General features: G+C 43.2%; 1 protein-coding gene across 3 annotated transcripts in view; it reads right to left on the bottom strand.

Moving 5' to 3' along the window:
* The window catches only part of LOC134351135 (annexin A4-like), a 113,264-nt gene that overhangs the window by 66,730 nt on the left and 22,727 nt on the right, over nt 1-23,807 (bottom strand). For all 3 annotated transcript variants that reach the window (XM_063057240.1, XM_063057241.1, XM_063057243.1), the window contains exons 2-3: nt 15,589-15,638; nt 1,410-1,497 (exon numbers count right to left, since the gene is read on the bottom strand). In XM_063057240.1, the coding sequence (XP_062913310.1) occupies nt 1,410-1,497; nt 15,589-15,597 (97 nt within the window). In that variant the 5' untranslated portion in view covers nt 15,598-15,638. The remainder of the gene's footprint in view (nt 1-1,409; nt 1,498-15,588; nt 15,639-23,807) is intronic.

Raw genomic sequence — 23,807 nt, 5'->3', positions numbered from 1 at the left:
AATCTTTTTGTTCTTCACCTTCAAATATGCTCTTATCCACTGTGCTGGGCCCTCCCACAATGGCAACTCCAGTGTAGTCCTGCCAGAGAGGTAAAGTGGCCTAGATCAGGATTCCAAACCCTGAATTAATGAATTGAACACAAGACTTAATCCTACTCAGTAACTGGGGACTTTGGATGCAAGAAAACATCTCTGGAATAAGAAACTTGCATCAGCGTAGTGCCAATGAAACAGAACACATGGGAATGGCTTTTTAAAAAATATTTATTTATTTAGAAATGCAGCACTAATAGGCCTTATTAAATCCATGTGACCAATTAACCTGCTAACCCATACATCTTTGGGATGTGAGAGCAAAGTGGAGCACCCAGAGGAAACACACACAGACATGGGGAGAACATCCAAACAAACTCCTCAAGAGGGCGGCAGGAACTGAACCTGGTTGCTTGCACTTCACCACTACACTACAAAGCCACCTGTTTTTCAAATGGCCTAGCAAAGAGCATTTGGAGATGGATAATTGTGTGATGCCTAATTCTTTAAAGAATAAGAGAGCTTAACAAAAATACAGGTTACTCAAGAGGTCTTATGATTCCAGAACAAAGCCAACACAACTGCATAGCTCATTCTGAAACTTTGCTCAACATCGAGTAGCAAGTATAAAATATTTCCATGTTGTGACAGAATTCAACAGAATGTGGAAGTCTGTGTTTTTATACTTAGAAAATTTCATGCATGAGCAAAACAACGTGCTAGTGAGGTCGAAGTGGATAACAACGGCAGTCAGTCCTAATTTAGCAAAAGGTTAAACTCTGGCCACAGAATATTTGGTGGAAATTGACTATTTATAGCACCTCTCAACTTCTCTCACCACAGGCTTCCATTTGACCTCAGCATGTAGCAATTGCTGCTAAGGTAGTTCTTGTTAAACCATTGCCCTAGCTTCAGTTTGTCATATTTCACGTTTTAGTGGTTCAACAGAAAAACACAACTGCAAAACTGTTGAAGCTACTATTCCCACTAGCACTGAAGATCAACTGCAGATATCATTAAGATATCCAAGATGATTAAAAGTTCAGAATAGGTGGATAGGAAGAAACATTCCTCTGGTGTTGAGAGTCAAGAACAATGGGGCATAATATTACACCAAGGCTAGTTAGAAGTGCTAAAGAAGAAATATTTCTTCTGTTAAAGGGCAGCATAAAACAAGAATCCCCCCAAAAGTATCAACTTTGGAGTGTCAGAATTCAAAGCAAAGACCATTTTTTTTTATTGGATATTGGATCAGTGGGCTGAGGGGTGGACAACCAGAACTAAAATATTGTAAAAGTGTACATTTTCCTCCATTTAGTGGCTACCTAGAGATTACCACTGCAGTGTTTAAAAATACACCTCGCTGATCTACATACCCAAACCCTTCATTGCTTTTCTTAACTTGGCAGCATCTTCCTGGGAATTGAACCCAGCAAATTCCTTGACTGTGCCTCGTTGTCCAACCTGTTGAGAAAATAAAGTCTTTTTAACATAATTTGACAGAAGTAAATTTGTTATCACATTCTGATCTGCTCTTCCAGCCTATTCTTATTCTTCATCTTTTGGATTCTTAACCAAACACCATACAGTTCATTTTTCTAAATATGAAACGATATAAAACAAAACATAATATCGATAAAATCTTCTCTCAGTTTTGAAAAACATTTTTAAAATGTAGAGACAGAGACAATCCTCCTCAAAACCTTACAATGTCAGGTGGTCAAAGGAAGCAATTAAAATTGAAGTTTGTACATGGGAGAGAATTAGAACATAGTCATCAGGAAGGCTTAGAGGGTTGCAAGAGGTTGACATGATGGGGAACCAACCAAAACCCAGCTTTTCCAATACTAGTCTGGAGTAGTATCTTGAACACTAGTTCTGTTTGCAACACTGAATGCAGACAAGATTCAAGAGAACTTTCAATATGACTGTGCCAAGAACAACACTGAGAAGCAGCAGTATATACTGGCTCCTTTTAGGGTGGAATATTTCACAGTAGGTCAAGTCTTCAGAATGTTCCCATGAGAGGTAGACGCAAACACGAAGAATTCTGCAGATGCTGGAATTTCAAGCAACACACATAAAAGTTGCTGGTGAACGCAGCAGGCCAGGCAGCATCTCTAGGAAGAGGTACAGTCAACATTTCGGGCTGAGACCCTTTGTCAGGACTAACTGAAAGAAGAGCTAGTAAAAGATTTGAAAGTGGGAGGGGGAGGGGGAGATCCAAAATGATAGGAGAAGACAGGAGGGGGAGGGATGGAGCCAAGAGCTGGACAGGTGATTGGCAAAAGGGATATGAGAGGATCATGGGACAGGAGGCCGAGGGAGAAAGAAAAGGGGGAGGGGGGAAAAAGCCCAGAGAGAGAAAAAAAGAATGTGTGTATATAAATAAATAACGGATGGGGTACGAGGGGGATGTGGGGCATTAGCAGAAGTTTAAGAAGTCAATGTTCATGCCATCAGGTTGGAGTCTACTCAGACGGAATATAAGGTGTTGTTCCTCCAACCTGAGTGTGGCTTCATCTGTACAGTAGAGGAGGCCGTGATAGACATATCAGAATGGGAATGGGACGTGGAATTAGAATGTGTGGCCACTGGGAGATCCTGCTTTCTCTGGCGGACAGAGCGTAGGTGTTCAGCAAAATGATCTCCCGGTCTGCGTTGGGTCTCGCCAAGGTATAGAATGCCACATCGGGAGCACCGGACGCAGTATATCACTCCAGCAGAACAAGTGCTACACATGCCCTTACACTTCCTCCCTCACCATCATTCAGGGCCCCAGATAGTCCTTCCAGGTGAGGCAACAACTTCACCTGTGAGTCGGCTGGGGTGATATACTGCGTCCGGTGCTCCCAATGTGGCCTTCTATATACTGGCGACACCTGACGCAGACTGGGAGATCATTTCGCTGCACACCTACGCTCTGTCTGCCAGAGAAAGCAGGATCTCCCAGTGGCCACACATTTTAATTCCATGTCCCATTCTCATTCTGATATGTCTATCATGGCCTCCTCTACTGTAAAGATGAAGCCACACTCAGGTTGGAGAAACATCACCTTATATTCCATCTGGGTAGCCTCCAACCCAATGGCAAGAACATTGACTTCTCAAACTTCCGCTAATGCCCCACCTCCCCCTCATACCCCATCCATTATTTATTTATATACACACATTCTTTTTCTCTCTCTGGGTTTTTCCCCCCTCCCCCCTTTCTTTCTCCCTGGGCCTCCTGTCCCATGATCCTCTCATATCCCTTTTGCCAATCACCTGTCCAGCTCTTGGCTCCATCCCTCCCCCTCCTGTCTTCTCCTATCATTTTGGATCTCCCCCTCCCCCTCTCAAATCTCTTACTAGCTCTTCTTTCAGTTAGTCCTGACGAAGGGTCTCGGCCCGAAACATCGACTGTACCTCTTCCTAGAGATGCTGCCTGGCCTGCTGCATTCGCCAGCAAATTTTATGTGTGTTCCATGACAGGTAGATGGTGGTTTTAAGGTATTCCACTGGAATTCTGACCAACATCATCATCTTCAACAAGACATCTGACCAGTATCATTTACCCAGGAATGAGCAAGGACAGTGAAATATATTAACCATATAATAAATATGCCTCAGCACTTAAAATCCAGCCAAGTTGCAAGGTACAGAACCCATCATTGCAACCCTGTCATGTACTTGTAAATGTCAGGCCAGTACATATGCAATGCCCCAAGAATTGTAATAATGTATCTGACCTTCATTTATGTAAGTGAATGAACTAGTGAAGGAAAATATCACCACAGTGTGTCTGTCCTCATTTGGAACTAGAATGAAATGATTTCAAAGACATTTCAGCATAATGAAGCTGTTTAAGCCACAGCAATCATCTCAATTTACAGTGCAAAATGCTGTGCAATCTTTCCAGCTACCCCTCTGTTTTTGTGCAAAATGCTATGTTCATCCTGTGCAAGTTTGAGAGTTAAGAAGAACAAAAGATAGAATTAGAGACTGCAGCTGGCTGTCTGCCACGTCTGATTCCCCAACAATAGCTGGATGTGTTAGTGTTGAGTGTTTTTTTAAAACTCATTCTACACAGTGGTGCAGTTTAATGAGACGCAGCCATTAAATGAAAGATGCAGCTCAGGGGAAAATGAGTGCCACCAAATTCCAACTTCCAATCTTCACATTAAAACTAAAATAAACCACTATTCTCAGACATAAAAATAAACCCAATTCTAATCTCCAGAAACAGACAGATTTTCAGGGAGAAGTCATGATTTGTCCATAAAGAGATAGCCACTACTGACAGAACTTCCGCAGTAAATCTCGGTAGGGATGGGACATTGCTGGAGTAATCGTGTGCAATGGAGCTAGGCAAGAGGAGGCAGTATGTCGGCATCTTGAGGATAGTAACCACAACTCATTATGTTTCAACACAATTATGAAACGGGATAAGGATAACACCAGAAAGTAATTGTGTGAATTGGTAGAAATCCAATTTCAATATTGATAAACTGGGAAAAGCTACTGTGGCAGTTAGAGTACACTAGAAACTGGATCTTCAATGAATGAGGCAAGAAAACTTTTCCCAGGCAGAGATGTTCAAGACCAGATGGTGTTTTTTGAAGGCAAGAAAAGGTTTAGAAGGGATCAGAGAAATAATATTTTTACCCAGAGGGTGGTTGAGGTCTGGAATGCAGTCTGAAAAGGTGGTGGAGACAGGCATTCTGACAGCACTCAAGCAGAATTTGAATCCTCGAGGTGATGGGCCACTTGCCGGTGAATAGGATACAAAATTCAAAGTAAATTTATCATAGAAAACATGTCATCATATGCAACCCTGAGATTTGTTTTCTTGTGGGCATTTACAGTAAATGCAAGAAACACAAAGCAGTCAATGAAAGACATCAGCCTACAGGATGGACAAACAACCAAGGTGAAAAGGACAAAGAACTGTAACAAAATAGAAAAATGTATTAATAATATATAAACAAGCAATAAATATTGAGAACATGAAGAATCCTTGAAAGTGAGTCCATAGGTGTAGGAACATTTCAGTGATGGGGCAAATGAAGCAGAGTGAAGTTGTCCCCTCTGCTTCACGAGCCTGCTGATTGACGGGCAACAACTGCTTCTGACCCTGCTGGAGTGGCTGGAGGCTCCTGTACCTTCTTCCTGAAGGCAGAAGCGAGAAGTAAGCATGGCCTGGGTGCTGGAATCCTTGATGACAAATGCTGCTTTCTTGTGACAACACTCCATGTAGATGCGCTCATTGGTGAGGAGAGCTTTATCTGTGATGGACCAGGCCACATCCACTACTTTTTTGTCGGATTTTCTATTCAAAGGCATTGGTGTTTCCATACCAGGCCGTGATGCATCCAGTCAATATACTCTCCACCATACATCTAAAGAAGGTTTTCAAAGTTTCAGATGTCACGCCAAATCTTCGCAAACTGCTAAGGAAGTAGAGATGATGCTGTGATTTCTTCGCAATGGGACTTGTGTACTGGCCCCAGGACAGGCCTTCCGAAATGACAACACCGAGGAATTTAGATGTTTCAGAAACGATAGGGAGGGAGGCAAAACAGATGAGGGCGTTGATCAGAGACAGCGTCACAGCTGCAGAAAAGGAAGAAGTCATGGAGGGGTTGTCTGCAGAGTCTCTGTGGTTGGAAGTTAGGAATAGGAAGGAGTCAATAACTCTACTGGGTGTTTTTCAAGTCATCACTTTTTAATGTCATTTCGACCACAACTGCTCGTACAGTACACAGTAAAAATGAGATGACATTTTTCAGGACCACGGTGCTACATGAACAATACAAAAACTACACTGAATTACGTAAAACAACACAAAACTACACTAGACTACAGACCTACCCAAGACTGCATAAAGTGCACAAAACAGTGCAGGCATTACAATAAATAATAAACAAGACAATAGGCACAGTAGAGGGAAGTAGGCTGGTATCAGCCCAGGCTCTGGGTATTGAGGAGTCTGATGACTTGGGGGAAGAAACTATTACATAGTTTTATAGGCCATTCAAGAGTAACAGGGACATCGAGGAGCAGATAGGGAGACAGATTCTGGAAAGGAGTAATAATAACAGGGTTGTTGTGGTGGGAGATTCTAATTTTCCAAATATTGATTGACATTTCCCTAGAGTGAGGGGTTTAGATGGAGTAGAGTTTGTTAGGTGTGTTCAGGAAGGTTTTTTGACATAATATGTAGATAAGCCTACAAGAGGAGAGGCTGTACTTGATCTGGTATTGGGAAATGAATCTGGTCAGGTGTCAGGTCTCTCAGTGGGAGAGCATTTTGGAGATAGTGATCACATGAACATTGACTTCTTTAACTTCTGCTAATGCCCCACCTCCCCCTCGTACCTCATCCCTTACTTATTTATATACACACATTCTTTCTCTCACAAACAACAGGAATTCTGCAGATGCTGGAAATTCAAGCAACACACATCAAAGTTGCTGGTGAACGCAGCAGGCCAGGCAGCATCAACGTTAGTCCTGACAAAGGATCTCGGCCCTCTGTCTATACCCCTTGCCCATCCTCTGGGTTCCCCCCCCCACTTGTCTTTCCCCCCGGGCCTCCTGTCCCATGATCCTCTCATATCCCCTTTGCCAATCACCTGTCCAGCTCTTGGCTCCATCCCTCCCCCTCCTGTCTTCTCCTATCATTTTGGATCTCCCCCTCCTCCTCCCACTTTCAAATCTCTGACTAACTATTCCTTCAGTTAGTCCTGACGAAGGGTCTCGGCCTGAAATGTTGACTGTACCTCTTCCTAGAGATGCTGAAATGTTCAGGGGATATTTGCGTGTGGTTCTGTGTAGGTACATTCCAATGAGACCTGGAAAGGATGGTAGGGTACAAGATCCGTGGTGTACAAAGGCTGTTGTAAATCTAGTCAAGAAGAAAAGAAGAGCTTACGAAAGGTTCAATAAAGTAGGTAAGGATAGGAATCTAGAAGATTATAAGGTGAGCAGGAAGGAGATTAAGAATGAAATTCGGAGAGCCAGAAGGGGCCATAAGAAAGCATTGGCAGACAGGATTAAAGAAAACCCCAAGGCATTCTATAAGTATGTGAAGAGCAAGAGGATAAGACATGAGAGAATAGAACCAGTCAAGTGTGACAGTGGAAAAATGTGTATCAAACCGGAGGAAATAGTGGAGGTAGTTAATGAATACTTTGCTTCAGTATTCACTACGGAAAAGGATCTTTACGATTGTAGGGATAACTTGCAGTGGATTGAAAAGCTTGAGCATGTAGATATTAAGGAAGAGGATGTGCTGGAGCTTTTGGAAAGCATCAAGTTGGATAAGTTACCAGGACCGAACGGGATATACCCCAGGCTACCGTAGCAAGCGAGGGAGGAGATTGCTGAGCCTCTGGCGATGATCTTTGCATCATCAATGAGGACTGGAGAGGTTCCGGCGAATTGGACTGTTATGAATGTTGTTCCCTTATTCAAGAAAGGGAGTAGGGATAGCCTAGGAAATTATAGGCCAGTGAGTCTTACTTCAGTGGTTGGTAAGTTGATGGAGAAGATTCTGAGAGGCGGGATTTATGAACATTTGCAGAGGCATAATATGATTAGGAACAGTCAGCATGGCTTTGTCAAGGGCAGGTTGTGCCTTACCAGCCTGATTGTATTTTGGGGATGTGATTAAACACATTGATGAAGGTAGAGCCATAGATGTAGTGTATATGGATTTTAAAAAGGCATTTGATAAGGTACCCCATGCAAGGCTTATTGAGAAAGTAAGGAGACATGGGATCCAAGGGGACATTGTTTTGTGGATCCAGAACTGGCTTGCCCACAGAAGGCAAAGAACGGTTGTAGACGGGTCATATTCTGCATGAAGGCCAGTGACCAGTGGTGTGGCTCAGAGATCTGTTCTGGGAGCCCTACTCTTTGTAATTTTTATAAATGACCTGGATGAGGAAGTGGAGGGATGGACTAGTAAATTTGCTGACGACACAAAGGTTGGTGGTGGTGTGGATAGTGTAGAGGGCTGTCAGAGGTTACAGTGGGACATTGATAGGATGCAAAACTGGGCTGAGAAGTGGCAGTTGGAGTTCAACCCAGATAAGTATGAGGTTCATTTTGGTAGGTCAAATATGATGGCAGAATATAGTATTCATGGTAAGACTCTTAGCAGTGTGGAGGATCAGAGGAACCTTGGGGTCTGAGTCCATAGGACACTCAAAGCTGCTACGCAGGTTGATTCTGTGGTTAAGAAGGCGTACGGCGTATTGGCCTTCATCAATTGTGGGACTGAGTTTAAGAGCCAAGAGGTAATGTTGCAGCTATATAGGACCCTGTTCAGACCCCACTTGGAGTACTGTGCTCAGTTCTGGTCGCCTCACATGGAAACCATAGAAAGGGTGCAGAGGAGATTTACAAGGATGTTGCCTGGACTAGGCAGCATGTCTTATGAGAATAAGTTGAGTGAACTCAGCCTTTTCTCCTTGGAGCGACAGAGGATGAGAGGTGACCTGATATAGGTGTATAAGATGATGAGAGGCATTGATCATGTGGATAGTCAGAGGCTTTTCCCCAGGGCTAAAATGGCTAGCACGAGACCGCATAGTTTTAAGGTGCTTGGAAGCAGGTACAGAGGAGGCCTCAGGGGTAAGTTGTTGTTGTTGTTGTGTTTTTATTTTTACACAGAGGGTGGTGAGTGCGTGGAATGGGCTGCCAGCAGCGGCGGAGGCGGAAACGATAGGGTCTTTTAAGAGACTCCTGGATGGCTACATGGAGCTTAGAAAAAGAGGACAATGGGTAAAGCCTAGGTAGTTCTCAGGTAGGGACATGTTTCGCACAGCTTTGTGGGCTGAAGGGCCTGTACTGTGCTGTAGTTATCTATGTTTCTAATTTAAAGTTGCTGACCCACTCCATCCATGATCCCCTGATGAGGACCAATTCATTGACATCTGGTTTCCTCCTCTGAAGTCAATAATCAGCTCCTTAGTCTTGCTGACATTGAGTAAGACATTGTTGTGGCACACTCTGCCAGATTTTAGAAACATAGAAAACATACAATCTCCCTCCTCTCTGCTGATTCACAAACTTTGATTTGGCCAACAACTGTATTGTTGTCAGCAAATCTGAAGATGGTATTGGAGCTGTGCTTAGCCCACAGTCCCAAGTGTAGAGCGACTAGAGCAGGAGGCTAAGCACATAGCATCACACATCATGAAGACCCTAGAGAGGCTGGTCCTGGCTCACCTCTAACCCCTGGTCAGATCAGCCCTTGATCCCGGGCAGTTTGCCTATCAGCACGCTGGAGTTGACGATGCTATCATCTACCTGCTGAACAGAGCTGACTTCCATTTGGATAAGCAGGGCTGCACTGTGAGGATCATGTCTTTTGATTTCTCAAGTGTTTCAATACCATACAGCCCTCATTGCTGGTGAAAAGATCCGTTCAATGCAGGTTGGCACTTCCATTATATCCTGAATAATGGACTACATGACTGGCAGACCACAGTTTGTGTGGTTTCAGAGCTGTGTGTCAGACATGGCTGTAAGCAGCACTGGGGCCCACAGTGGACTGTATTGGACTTTAGATACACCACTGAGTCATGTCATCTGCAGAAATTCTCAGATGACTCAGCAATAGCTGGTGTATAAAGGGAGGAAGTGAGGATGAATACAGGGCCCTGGTGAAGGACTTCGTCAAATGGTGCAAGCTGAATCATCTGCAGCTCAGCATCAGTAAGTCAAAGGAGATGGTGATGGACTTAAGAATATGCCTGCACTGCTCCGTTATTATTGATGGCGAGGACCTACAAGTACCTGAGGATGCACCTGGTGACAGACTTGAGTGGAGCATCAACACAGGGGCTGAGTACAAGAGGGACCAGACTAGCCACTACTTCCTAAGGAGACTGAGGTCCTTTGGAGTATGCAGGCCTCTCCTTCACATGTTCCATCAGTCTGTTGTCACCAGTACATTCTACTAAAAGGTGGCATGCTGGGGCAATGGTGTCAACACTGGAGATGCCAACAGGCTCTGTAAACTGATTAGAAAGGCTAGCTTCATTATACGAGTCAAACTGGACAAACTGGAGACTGTGGTAGAACAAAGGATCCGATGGAAAATCCTGACAATTCTGGACAATGTTTCTCACCCTCTACATGTCTCCTTGGCTGAACTGAGGAGCACTTTCAGTAATAGACTACGAGAGCTGTGTTGCCCTGAAGAGCACTATACAAAGTCATTCTTACCCTCGGCCATTTGGCTCTATAATGAGTCAACCTATAGTTGAGGAAGTGATGATCCCCTCCTGTTATACTATTTGAGATAATTTATTTTTTCTTTCTTACTTCTGTTCTAATATTTGTATACATGTGCACTTGTAATGCTATTGTGAGACTGTATTTCCCTAGGAATCAATGAAGTATCTATCTATTGTGGTGCACCTGTGCTGATGGAGATTGTGGAGGAGATGTTGCCAATCTGAACTGACTAGGGTCTGTAAATGAGGAAATCGAAATTGCACAAGGAGGTATTGAGGCCAAGATCTTGAACCTTAGTGATTAGTTTTGAGAGGATGATAGTATTGAATGCTGAGCTATTGTCAATAAAGAGCATCTGATGCAAGACCAAATTACCATAACCATAAGACATAGGAGCAGAATTAGGCCATTTGCCCATCGAGTCTGCTCTGCTATTCAATCATGGCCGATCCTTTTCTCCCCCTCCTGAACCCCATTCTGCGGCCTTCTCCTCATAACCTTTGATGCCATGTCCAATCAAGAACCTATCAAGCTCTGCCTTAAAAACACCCAACGACCTGGCCTCCACAGCTGCATGTGGTAATACATTCCACAAATTCATCACCCTCTGGCGAAAGAAATTTCTCTGCATGTCTGTTTTAAATTGATGCCCCTCTGTCGTGAGGCTGTGCCCTCTTGTGCTAGACTCTCCCACCATGGGAAACATCCTTTTCACATCTACTCTGTGTAGGCCTTTCAATAATAGAAGGTTTTCAATGAGATCCTCCCCACCATCCTTCCAAATTCCAGTGAGTACAGACTCAGAGCCATCAAACATTCCTTGTATGATAACCATTTCAATCCCAGAATCCTCCTTGTGAACCTCCTCTGGACCCTCTCCAACGCCAACACATCTTTTCTTAGATAAGGAGCCCAAAACTCTTCACAATATTCAAGGTGAGGCCTCACCAGAGCTTTACAAAGCCTCAGCATTGCATCCCTCTCTTGTATGCTAGACCTCTTGAAATGAATACTAACATTGCATTTGCCTTCCTCACCACCAACTCTACCTGCAAGTTAACCTTTTTGGGTGTTCTGTACAAGGTCATCCAAGTCCCTTTGCATCTCAGATTTTTGGATTTTCTCCCGGTTTGGAAAGAAGTCTGCACGACCATGTAATTTCCAACATTGTATTTCATTTGCCAATTTCTTGCCCATTCTCCTAATCTGTTTTTATGCAGCCTACCCATTTCCTCAACACTACCTGCCCTCCACCAATCTTCATATCATCTGCAAACTTGGCAACAAAGCCATCTATTCCATCATCCAAATCAATGATATACAGCATTAAAAGAAGTGGTCCCAATACTGACCCCTGAGGAATACCACTAGTCATCGGCAGCAAACCAGAAAAGGATCCTTTTACTTCACTCACTGCCTCCTACCAATCAGCCAATGCTCCAACCATGCCAGTAACTTTCCTGTAAAACGAGCAGTGATTGATAAGTTCATGGCCTAAGGTAGAAGGAGTCAATTTTAGAAAACCTAGCACATTTATTTTTCAACATAGTCCCCTCCTATATTTACATACTTAATCCAGCGGTCGTGGAGCATACAGATCTCTTCTTTGTACGTTTGTAGAAGTCGGCATCTTGGACCTCCAGAAATTGGTCCACAGCAGAGGTGATTGATAAGTTTGTGGCCTAAGGTAGATGGAGATGAGTTATACAGCTCTCGTTACATGCATGTGCAATTCAACTCAGTGACTATGCAGAAAGTTTGAAGTTAATAACTCATCTCCTTCTAACTTAGGCCATCTATCTCTGATATAACTGCAAGTCCTTTTGCCCTTGCAATTTCTTAACTCAACCCAAAGGGATTCAACATCTTCTAATCCTATGTCACATCTGTCTACTGATTTGAGGCCATTCTTTACCAGCAAACACCGCTCTCTCTCTGCCTACCTTCTTATCCCTCCGATATAATTTGTAACCTTGGACATTTGGCTCTCAACTACAACCATCCTTTTGCCTTGATTCAGTGATGGCCACATCATACCTGACAATCTACAGTAGTGCAACAAGATCACCCACCTTATTTGTTGTACTCCATGCATTGAAATAAAACTGTGTTTGCTAGCCTTTTTGATTTTTCACCCCTAATTCACTGATACTCACCCAGCTGGCTGCATTTTTCCCTATTATTTGCCTGCCCTTCCTGATAGCCTATCTGCATGCTTTCTTTGCTTTTTTACCTTCCATCCTATCCTGAGTCCCTTCATTCCTGTTCCCACTCCCTGTGCCAAATTAGTCTAAACCCTCCCCATCAGCTTGAACAAACCTGCCCATGAGAATTGGTCCCCTTCAGGTTCAGGTGCAACCTGTACTTTTGGTACAGGTCATAACTCCTCAGAAGAGATCCCAATGATCAAAGAACCTGAAGCCTTGCCCCCTGCACCAGCTTCTCAGCTGCGTATTTATCTGCCACATCGTCCTGTTTCTATCCTCACTGGCACATGGCACAGGCAGCAATCCAGAAATTACTATCCTGGAAGTCCTGCTTCTCAGCTTCTGCCTAGCTCTCTAAATTCTCTCTTCAGAATCTCATTGCTTTTCCTTCCCCTGTCACTTGTACCAATATGTCCCAAGAGATCTGGCTGCTCTCCCTCCCTCTCTAAAATCTTTGCTGTCCAGATGTTGCAGGGTTGAGTGAAATTTGGGTGGATCCAAATAGTTTCTCAGGCAGGATCGGTGTAGGACAGACAACGTCGGCCAATGGGATCAGCCTAGGCCGGGCGATAGTGGTGAATTGGATTATTGTAGAATAGGCACTCAGTGGGTCAGCACCGCACAGCTCTTATCCGTCTTATTAAACCAAACAAGTGATCAGCAAATTTGTGAGCAGGAAAGTTTTGTAGCTCACCTGAACAAAGTTAGAACGTTGATGCTGATGGTGCTTCAAAGTTTCTCACAAGCACCTTTTGCAACTGAATGTTTGCAAACTGCTGATAGTAGACTGCACTACAGGTTCTGCTTAAACTACTACTCAGTAAAGCAGGGACAAGGAGACAGAAGTAGTGGAATAATCGAGGTAACACATGGCATGAATTAGTGTTTTATCTCCAGTGGAGCTCTATGGAATTGGGTGTGACTGTACAGATGGAAATCAGTGGCCTGATCAAGGTCATTTTGGAGTTAAATGTGCTTCCTTCTGGGCTGGGAATTCCAGTTTTATTACTCAAATAGCCAAAGAAACAGATTCTCTACCATTCCTCAACAATCTCTTGCTTCCATATCACTCAAAGTTAATTTGATTGATAACTCAGAATGAAACTCCAAAAGCATGGCTTGCAAATAGAATTGCAACCCCCTGCTTACTGAGCAGCTGGAAAGAAACAATAATGTTTCTGTTTTTAAAGTTATAAAGCAGAGATTTGCACTCAGGTGTTATAGTTAATAAAACTGACAGCTTGACCTGCAGTTCACATCAGACTTCTCTCTGGAGAGGCTGACACAAGACACACAAATTAGTCATTTAACAAGGGTCAGTATCAGCCTTCATTAACAGATACATATCAAACAGGTGACCACACACTGCAGGACAAAAGCATGAAAATAGAATATTCTAACTGCTGAACATTCCCAAACCAAAAGCCATGGTTCATCCAGCAAGTTATAATACTTTATTTTCATGCTTTTGTCCTGCAGTGTGTTGGCACCCAACTCTGGCAGGGTTTGCAGGACATTACTTCCTACAAAGTGAAACCCAACATCATGAATGGCAGTGAGCTCAGTGTCTTCTATGCCTGTTTTGAAAGGGAGTATACACCTGCAGCTGTGAAGATCCCTGTTGCACCCACTGACCCTGTGATCTCTGTCTCAGAGGCCAATGTCAGGCTGTCTTTGCAGAGGGTGAACCCTCGCAAGGTGGCAGGCTCCAATCGAGTACCTGGTAAGGCTCTGAAAACTTGTGCCAACCAACTGGCAGCAGCATTCAGGGATATCTTCAATCTTTCATCTACAGTCAGAAGTTCCCACCTGCTTCGAAATAGCAACAATTATACCAGTGCCCAAGAAGAGCAGTGTGATCTATCATCCATCCAGTAGCACTCACATCTACAGTGATAAAATGCTTTGATAGGTTGGTCATGGCTAGAATGAACTCCTGCCTCAGCAAGGATCTGGAGCCACTGCAATTTACCCATCGCCACAACAGGTCTATGGCAGACACAATCTCAGTGGCTCTTCACACAGCCTTAGATCACCTGGACAATACACCCATGTCAGGATGCTGTTCATTGACTATAACTCAGAATTTAACATGATCATTCCCACAGTCCTGATCGCTAAGCTGCAGAACCTGGGCCACTGTACCTCCCTCTACAATTGGATCCTCAGCTTCCTAACTGGAAGACCACAATCTGTGCGGATTGGTAATGATATCTACTCCTCGCTGACGATCAACACTGGTGCACCTCAGGGGTGTGTGCTTAGCCCACTACTCTACTCTCGCTATACCCATGACTGTGTAGATAGGTATACCTTAATGCCATCTATAAAGTTGCTGCTGATGCAATCATTGATAGCAGAATCAGACATGGAGACACGAGGGTGTACAGGAGCGAGATATACCAGCAAGTCAAGTGATATCACCGCAACAACCTTGGGCTCATCAGTGAGACCGAACAGATGATTGTGGATTTCAAGAAGGGCAAGACAAGGGAACATGAACCAACCCCCAGAGAAATCAGAAGTGGAGAAAGTGAGTAAATTCAAGTTCCTGAGTGTCAAGACATTTGAGGATCTAACCTAGTCCCGATGAGACAGATAGGAAAAGTATCACTCTACATGCAAAACTGTTGGCCCAAGATTATGTTAATATTTAAAAATAAAAATAAAACAAGTCTTCACATCAAAATTTAATAGTCAAAGACAGATTTTTAAAACTGTAATCTTTACAGTTATATTAATGTACTAATCCTCTTTGAAATTAAGGATATACACTGGCTTGACAACCCATAAACCTTTAACAGCCCAGTTATTGATCGTCATTGTACGTCACTTACCACCCTGGTTGAAGATTTACTTTATTAATAAGAGTCAATAGCAGGTTGGAGCTCCACACCAACCAGTACCATGTTTGAACAATGGATTTCCCTGCTGAGAGTATTTTACAACATACCAAACAAGTGATTAAACTCTAAACAGTGAGACATCAAGTCAATGAAACACTTGTGTCTTCCCGATCTCATTACAATCAACTTTAGTTTACAAGGAGACAATGGACAATACAGTATACAGGCTGGGGTGGGGGGCAATGGTGTTCAAATATCAGAATACTTACAGCTGCCATGGGAACAGAATACAACACTTCAAGTGGAGAAAATGATCTACCTGTTGCGGAAAACAAACACAGCAATGAAATTTACTGCAGAATGAAGAGCAATTTTTAACAAAACCTATATTCTCAGTGTTTGGTAAGGCTTGTAGATTGGTGAGACAATGGGAGACTTTCATTGCCATCTGTTGCTCACTGGACAGTACTTTCAGCTGAGGGTAGAAGATTACAAGTTCTATGTTCCACTCTGAAGACTTAGGTGCCAACTTACAGAATTGTGTTTTTCAGTGCTTCTAACAGACAGGACAATGACTTGACAGTCTTCTCGGGAGGGGAATGTGAAGATATCTTGGAGCTATTCAAAGTGAAGTGGATTTATCTGCGCTCTCCTAGCGAATTTTGATCCCCAATTGATATCAGCAAAAATTCTGATCCACATCACACAGAGAAGCAAGTTGCACAATTTCTGCTTCAGAACAGTGGCGACATTCCCAAAGTATTTTACTGAGTGAGAATATTGATGTACACGTGGATCTTGGGGTCCAAGTCTATAACATTCATGAATGAAGGAATCATGGGGGCCACATCTATAGATCTGATGTACAGTGGGACCTTGGGGTCTAACTCCATAGGTCCCTGAAAGTGGCCATGTAATGCACGTCAATAGGGTGGTAAAGAAAATATATGACATGCTTGCTTTTTTTTAGTAGAGGGATTAAGTTCAAGACTCAGGAAATTATGTGGCAGCTTATAAATAACTCTGGCTAGGTGGTATCTGGAGTAATGCAGTCATTTCTGGGGGCCTCACTATAGAAGGATAGTGGGTGGAGGGCTATGGAGAGGGTGCAGAAAAGGTTTACAAGATACTGTCTGGATTAGAGGGTTTATGCTTTAAGGAGAGGTTGGACAAATAAGGTGTGATTTCTTTGGAGCAGCAGAGGTTGGACAGAACTGTTAGAAATATATCAAATTGTAAGCAGTATAGATAAAGTAGACAGTTCGGATCTTTACCCCATGGTTGATATTTAAAGTGCTCTATGGTATTAGACAGTTCAAAGAAGAGGCAAGTACAATTTTAAAGACAAGACACAGTGGTGGGTGTCTGAAATGCACTGCCAGTGCTGGTGGTAGGAATAGGTATGATAGAGGCATTGAAGAGGTTCACAGATAAGCACATGGATATTGCAGAGATTGGAGCAACACTGGAAGGTGTCATTAGCTGAATTAGTAAATTACAGTACTTCCATACGTGGTGGTCCAAAGTTTCCATACTGGCCATCTCACGGCACATTAGTACTTTGCACATTAGATCATTTACTGAATTTATAATGACCTCTCCCCCTTCTATGCGATGTTGTCAATAATTTGCCATTGTTAACCACTCGTTTGTCATGATAGAGGATCATGAAGAATCAGGTTTATTTTCACTGACCTACATGATATAACATTTGTAGTTTTATGGCAGCAGTTCAGTGCAAACATGCAAAATTATTACTAGAAATTACGAGAGAAACACAGGGCTGAAAAAAAAAATGAGGTAGTGTTTATGGACCAGAGGGGAGGAAACTGTTTTTGAATCATTGAGTGTGGATCTTCAGGCTAATGTACCTCCTCCTTGATGGTAGTAATGAGAAGAGAGCATGTCCTGGTTGGTAAAGGTTCTTAATGATAGATGCCAATCCTGCCGAAGAGTTTCATAAGACCATAAGACATAGGAGCAGAATTAGGTTATCTGGCCCGTTGAGTCTGCTCCGCCATTCAATCATGGATGATCCTTTTTTTTTAAATCTCCTCCTCAACCCCAGTTCCCAACCTTCTCCCAGTAACCTTTGATGCCATATCCAATCATGAACCTATCAATCTCTGCCTTAAATAACGCCAACATGGCCTCTACAGCTGCATGTGGCAACAAATTCCACAAATTCACCACCCTTTGGCTAAAGAAATCTCTCCCCATCTCTGTTTTGAAAGGGCGCCGCTCTATTCTGAAGCTGTGCCCTCTTGTCCAGACTCTCCCACAATGGGAAACATTCTTTTCACATCTATTCTGTCTAGGCCTTTCAACATTCAAAGGGTTTCAATGAGATCTCCCCCCATCCTTCTGAATTCCAGACCCAGAGCCATCAAATGTTCCTCATATGATAACCCTTTCATTCTTGGACTGTATGCTTTTCCTAGATGCTGCCTGGCCTGCTGTGTTCCTCCAGCATTTTGTGAGTTGTTAATGATAGATACCATCTTCTTGAGGCCCCAGCTCTTGAAGGTGTCCTTGATGGTGGGGATGGAGTGGCTGAATTTACGACTCCCTGCAGCCCTGCACATCGGAGCCTCCATACCAGGTGACAGAGCCAGTCAGAATGTTCTCCACTGTACATCCACACAAATTTAAAGTCTTTGAAAGTCTACCAACTTTCTCAAACTCCTAACAAAGTAGATCTGTTGGTGTGCCTTCAGCACAGCATGAGTGAATCTTAGCATGGAAACTTGTCCTTCCACCCAACTGGCCCATGCTCATACAGGCCCACATTAGGTGCATACCCCGCTAAGCCTTTCCTACTTATGTACCTATCCAACGATCTTTTACATGTACCTGCTTCAACCACTTCCCGTACCACCCCCGTATAAAAAGATTCCCCTCAAGTATAGAGGGAACAGTTGACCTTAGAGTAGAACACAGAATAGTACAGGCCCTTTGGTCCACAATATTGAGCTAACCTTCAGCCAACTCCAAATTAAATTGAACCTTCCTTCTTGTATAGTTCTCCATTTTTCCTTCATCCATGTGTCTTTCTAACAATCTATTAAACATTCCTAATGTATTTGCTTCTACCACCACCCCTAGTCATGTGTTCTATGAACCTGCCACTCTGTATTTTAAAAAAAAACTTTTGACATTCTCCCCTACGCTATCCTCCAATTACCTTAAAATTATGTCCCCTCATATTAGCTGTTCCTACCCTGTGCAAAAAGTCTCTGGCTATCCACTCTGTCTCTGCCTCTTATCATCCTTTATCAAGTCACCACTCATCCTTCTGAATTCCAGCAAGTACAGACCCAGAACCTGTGGTGGCCAGTGCGATCATGTTTGCTGTTGTGTGCTGGGGCAGTAGGCTGAGGGTAGCAGACACCTACAGAATCAACAAACTCATTCGTAAGGCCAGTGATGTTGTGGGGATGGAACTGGACTCTCTGACAGTGGTGTCTGAAAAGAGGATGCTGTCCAAGTTGCATGCCATCTTGGACAATGTCTCCCATCCACTACATAATGTACTGGTTGGGCACAGGAGTACATTCAACCAGAGACTCATTCCACCGAGATGCAACACAGAGCATCATAGGAAGTCATTCCTGCCTGTGGCCATCAAACTTTACAACTCTTCCCTTGGAGGGTCAGACACCCTTAGCCAATAGGCTGGTCCTGGACTTATTTCCTGGCATAATTTACATATTACTATTTAACTATTTATGGTGCAACTGTAACGAAAACCAATTTCCCCCGGGATCAATAAAGTATGACTATGACTATCCTCCTTCACTCCAAAGAGAAAAGCCCTCGCTCACTCAACCTATCCTCAATAAGACATGCCTCTTCATCCAGGCAGCAACCTCGTAAATCTCCTTTGCACCCTCTAAAGCTTCTACATTCTTCCTGTAATGAGGTGACCAGAACTGAGCACAGTGATCTAAGTGTGGTCTAACTGGAGTTCTCATTGCTCTTGTACTCAATTCCCCACTAATGAAGACCAGAATGCCATACTGCTTCTTAACCACTGTATAAACTTGCATGCAACTTTGAAGGATCTATGGACGTGAACTCTGAGATTTCTCTGTTCTTCCACGTTGCTAAAAATCCTGCAATAACTTTGTACTCTCAAGTTTGACCTTCCAAAGTTTATCACTTCACATGTTTCCCGACTGAACGGCAAGTTAAGCAGTCAACACAACATCTATAAAGTGATATTGACTGCCAGACAAATATTTGCTGTGACACCATGAAAATGCTTGCTTTTGTTCAAATAGAGGAGGATAGCCAATCTCTTGGTTTCAATGCACTTGACAAGTGCTACTTCCAGCAGAGCAGGGTTTCCTAACCTAGGGTCCACGGACCACTCAGTTAATGGTAGGGGTTCATGGCATAACAAAGGTTGGGAACCCCTGTGCAGGGTAACACTGACTCTACAGTATTGCCAAAGCCATATTACATCACTTTAATCTTATTGTGAATCCCCAGCCTTCTAAATGCAGAAGAGGATGGGCTGTCTACCAAGTCATGCAGAACAGATAATCAGCTGGATTTGGAGCAACTTTGTGCCATAGCCACCAATTTAATAAAGCCTGTGGCACACAAAGTCACTATATACAACAACGTTACTGCCTGTCAAGGTCTTGCAGTAGTAAGATTGTTCACCTCACATAGTTAAGTAGTGATAATGGGATAGTGGTGTGAAGAGGAAAAAAACCCACTAGTATTCTCCTTCTTTAGAAAATAAAGCTGACAGTGTTTAAATGAAATGTTTAATTCACTGTCAGTGAACCATTGGAACTCTTTAAAGGATGTATCCTTCGCTGTCATGCTTAGGAAAAAAATTCAAACTGATTTGAATTTATGTTACACATTTACTAAGTTCGTAAAATCTGGTGCCTTGCTGAATGAATTAAGTGATTTTTAAAAAACCATTTATTAAGTAGTTGCTTCTTAACAATATCTTTGATTATTCAAAATGTTAATTGGCAAATATGTCATTTTTTTAAATGTTAGTTTTTACTTTAAATCTTCTTTATTTTCTATGGTGGCCGAACATAATGTTTGTTTCTTGCTTCAGGGTTAGCATTAGCGTTAGCTGCTTGAGTAGCTGGTGACATCCTAACAGCCGGACTGATCGTCAGTATCAACCGTTAGAGAAAGGGAAGTTCTCACGCCATCTACAAAAGTGGCAAGCGATAACACCGACTGCTTTCTTCAGATTTATAGACAAGTTTTTTTTAAAGCTGTTTTAGGCTTGATAAAACAAAAATCCTTAAACAGCACCTGATGCTAAAGGAACATCTCTCCCTGATGAATACAGAATACCAAGTCACTTGTTGACTCTTGATGATCTACCCACAGCCAGAGAAAACTAGAAGGACCGAGCCAACATCAGGCATTGGAATTTAAAAGTCACTTCTTTGTTCTGTAGCTATAATGGGATTCACACCACAGATTGAAAATCCTTTTGTAGAATATGCATCTTCATAGAACTAAATCAATTAATTGTTTAAGGAGTCAAACACCCAGCTGAGGTGACCTGCTCTCAAAAGGTTCAAAGGTTCATTTGTTATCAAAGTATACAACTTGAAATTCTACTTCTCCAGGTAGCCGTGAAACCAAGAAAGAAAAGGAAGGCAGCACGATCGTCAACCCCCAACATCTCCCTTCCCCTCACAAAAAAAAACAAACAAAACGGAACGGAACAGAACTCCTCTTCTATGCTCATAGAACTCAACTGTACCACAGGCAATTGGCTTACCTCAGCTGTGGTAATTCCTTAAAACTACTTGAACAGCATTTGACCTCTTCCACTATCAAAATATTCCTGAAAATTCTGCACAACTGTGGATTATTAATGATCTATTAATATACCCAGAGTAAGATTCAATAAATAACATCTTACTGTTCAGCCACTCCATTTTGTAGAGCCAGATGGATCAACATTAGAGGCAGCTTGACAGCAGAATTCCCAATTCTGATTCTTTCCGGAAAACAGACCGGGGTCTGGCAAGTTTAGGATCTGAATCTATATATTACTTCCCCAAAGCAATCACAAACTGGTAAACTAACCAAAAGACCACAAGGCATAGCACTAGAATAGGCCATAGAGTCACTCTGCAATTAAATCATGCCTGATCCACAGCCCCACTCCCTGGCCTTCTCCCCATAACCTTTGATAGATTCTTGATTGGACACTGCATCAATCTCCAACTTAAATACACCCAATAACCTGGGCTCCACAGCTGCCTGTGGTAATAAATTCCACCAATTCACCACATTCTGGCTAAAGAAATGACTTTGCATCTCTGTTTTAAATGGACACCCCTCTATCCTGAGACAGTGCCCTCTTGTCCTAGACCCCCCCACCATGGGAAACATACTTTTTTTACATCTACCATGTCTAGGCCTTTCAACATATGAAAGGTTTCAATGAGATCCCCCCTCATCCTTCTAAATTCCAGCAAGTACATGCCCAGAGCCATCAAATGTTCCTCATATATTAACTTTTCATTTCCAGAATCATCTTAGTAAACCTCCTCTGGACCCTTTCCAATGCCAGTGCATTTTTTCCTTAGATGAGGTGCCCATAACTGTTCACAATACTCAAGGTGAGGCCTCACCAGTGTCTTATAAAGCCTCAGCATCACATCCCTGATATTGTATTCTAGACCTCTTGCAATGAATGCCAACATTGCATTTGCCTTCCTCACCACTGACTCAACCTACAAGTTAATCTTTAGGATGTTCTACACAACAACTCCCAAGTCTTTTCACATCTTAGATTTTTGGATTTTCTCTCTGTTTAGAAAGTAGCCTGCACATTTATTTCTTCTACCAAAGTGCATTACCGTGCATTTTCCAATATTGTATTTCATTTACCACATTCTTGATCATTCTCCTAATCTGTCTAAGCCTTCTGCAGCCTACCTGTTTCCTCAACACTACCTACCCCTCCACCAATCTTCGTATCATCTGCAAACCTGGCAACAAAGCCATCATTAAATCATTTATATACAGCATAAAAAAAGAAGCGGTCCCAACACCGATCCCTGCAGAACTCCGCTAGTTACTGGCAGCCAACCAGAAAAAAATCCTTTTATTCCCACTCGCTGCCTCCTACCAATCAGCCAACGCTCTAACCATGTGGGTAGCTTTCCTGTAACACCATGGGCTCTTAACTGGGTAATCAGTCTCACGTGTGGCACCTTGTCAAAGGCCTTCTGAAAATCCAAACATCCACTGCATCCCCTTTATCTAAACTACTTGAAAACTCCTCAAAGAATTCCAACAGGTTTGTCAGGCAAGATTTTCCTCTCAAGAAAACAGTATTGACTTTGTCCTCTTTTGTCCTGTGTCACCAAGTACTCCATAACCTCATCCTCAGTGATTGACTCCAACCTCTTCCCAACTAGTGAGGTCGGGCTAACTGGTCTATAATTTCCATTTTGCTGCCTCCCTCCTTTCTTAAAAAGAGTGGAGTGACATTTCAATCTTCCAGTCCTCTGGCACCATGACAGAGTCCAATGATTTTTGAAAGATAATTATTACGCCTCCACAATCTCTAACACTACCTCTTTCAGAACCCTAGGGTGCAGTTCATCTGGTCACAGGTGTCTTATGTACCTTTCGGTCTTTCAGCTTTTTGAGCACCTTCTCTCTCGGGTAAATGCACTCACTTCTCTTCCCTCACACCTTCAATATCTGGCACACTGCTAGTGTCTTCCACAGTGAAGACTGATGGAAAATCAAGCAACACACATCAAAGTTGCTGGTGAACGCAGCAGGCCAAGCAGCATCTGTAGGAAGAGGTGCAGTCGACGTTTCAGGCTGAGACCCTTCGTCAGGACTAACTGAAGGAAGAGTGAGTAAGGGATTTGAAAGTTGGGGGGGGAGGGGGAGATCCAAAATGACAGGAGAAGACAGGAGGGGGAGGGATAGAGCCAAGAGCTGGATAGGTGATAGGCAAAAGGGATACGAGAGGATCATGGGACAGGAGGTCCGGGAAGAAAGACGGGGGGGGGGGGACCCAGAGGATGGGCAAGAGGTATATTCAGAGGGACAGAGGGAGAAAAAGGAGAAAGAATGTGTGCATAAAACTAAGTAACAGATGGGGTACGAGAGGGAGGTGGGGCCTTAGCGGAAGTTAGAGAAGTCGATGTTCATGCCATCAGGTTGGAGGCTACCCAGACGGAATATAAAGTGTTGTTCCTCCAACCTGAGTGTGGCTTCATCTTTACAGTAGAGGAGGCCGTGGATAGACATGTCAGAATGGGAATGGGATGTGGAATTAAAATGTGTGGCCACTGGGAGATCCTGCTTTCTCTGGCGGACAGAGCGTAGATGTTCAGCAAAGCGGTCTCCCAGTCTGCGTCAGATTTCGCCAATATATAAAAGGCCACATCGGGAGCACCGGACGCAGTATATCACCCCAGTCGACTCACAGGTGAAGTGTTGCCTCACCTGGAAGGACTGTTTG

The sequence above is a fragment of the Mobula hypostoma genome, chromosome 8 (assembly GCF_963921235.1).
Source record: "Mobula hypostoma chromosome 8, sMobHyp1.1, whole genome shotgun sequence".
NCBI classification, from domain to species: Eukaryota; Metazoa; Chordata; class Chondrichthyes; order Myliobatiformes; family Myliobatidae; genus Mobula; species Mobula hypostoma.
The sequence above is the reverse complement of the archived record's forward strand: the minus strand, read 5'-3'. Positions and strand labels throughout refer to the sequence as shown.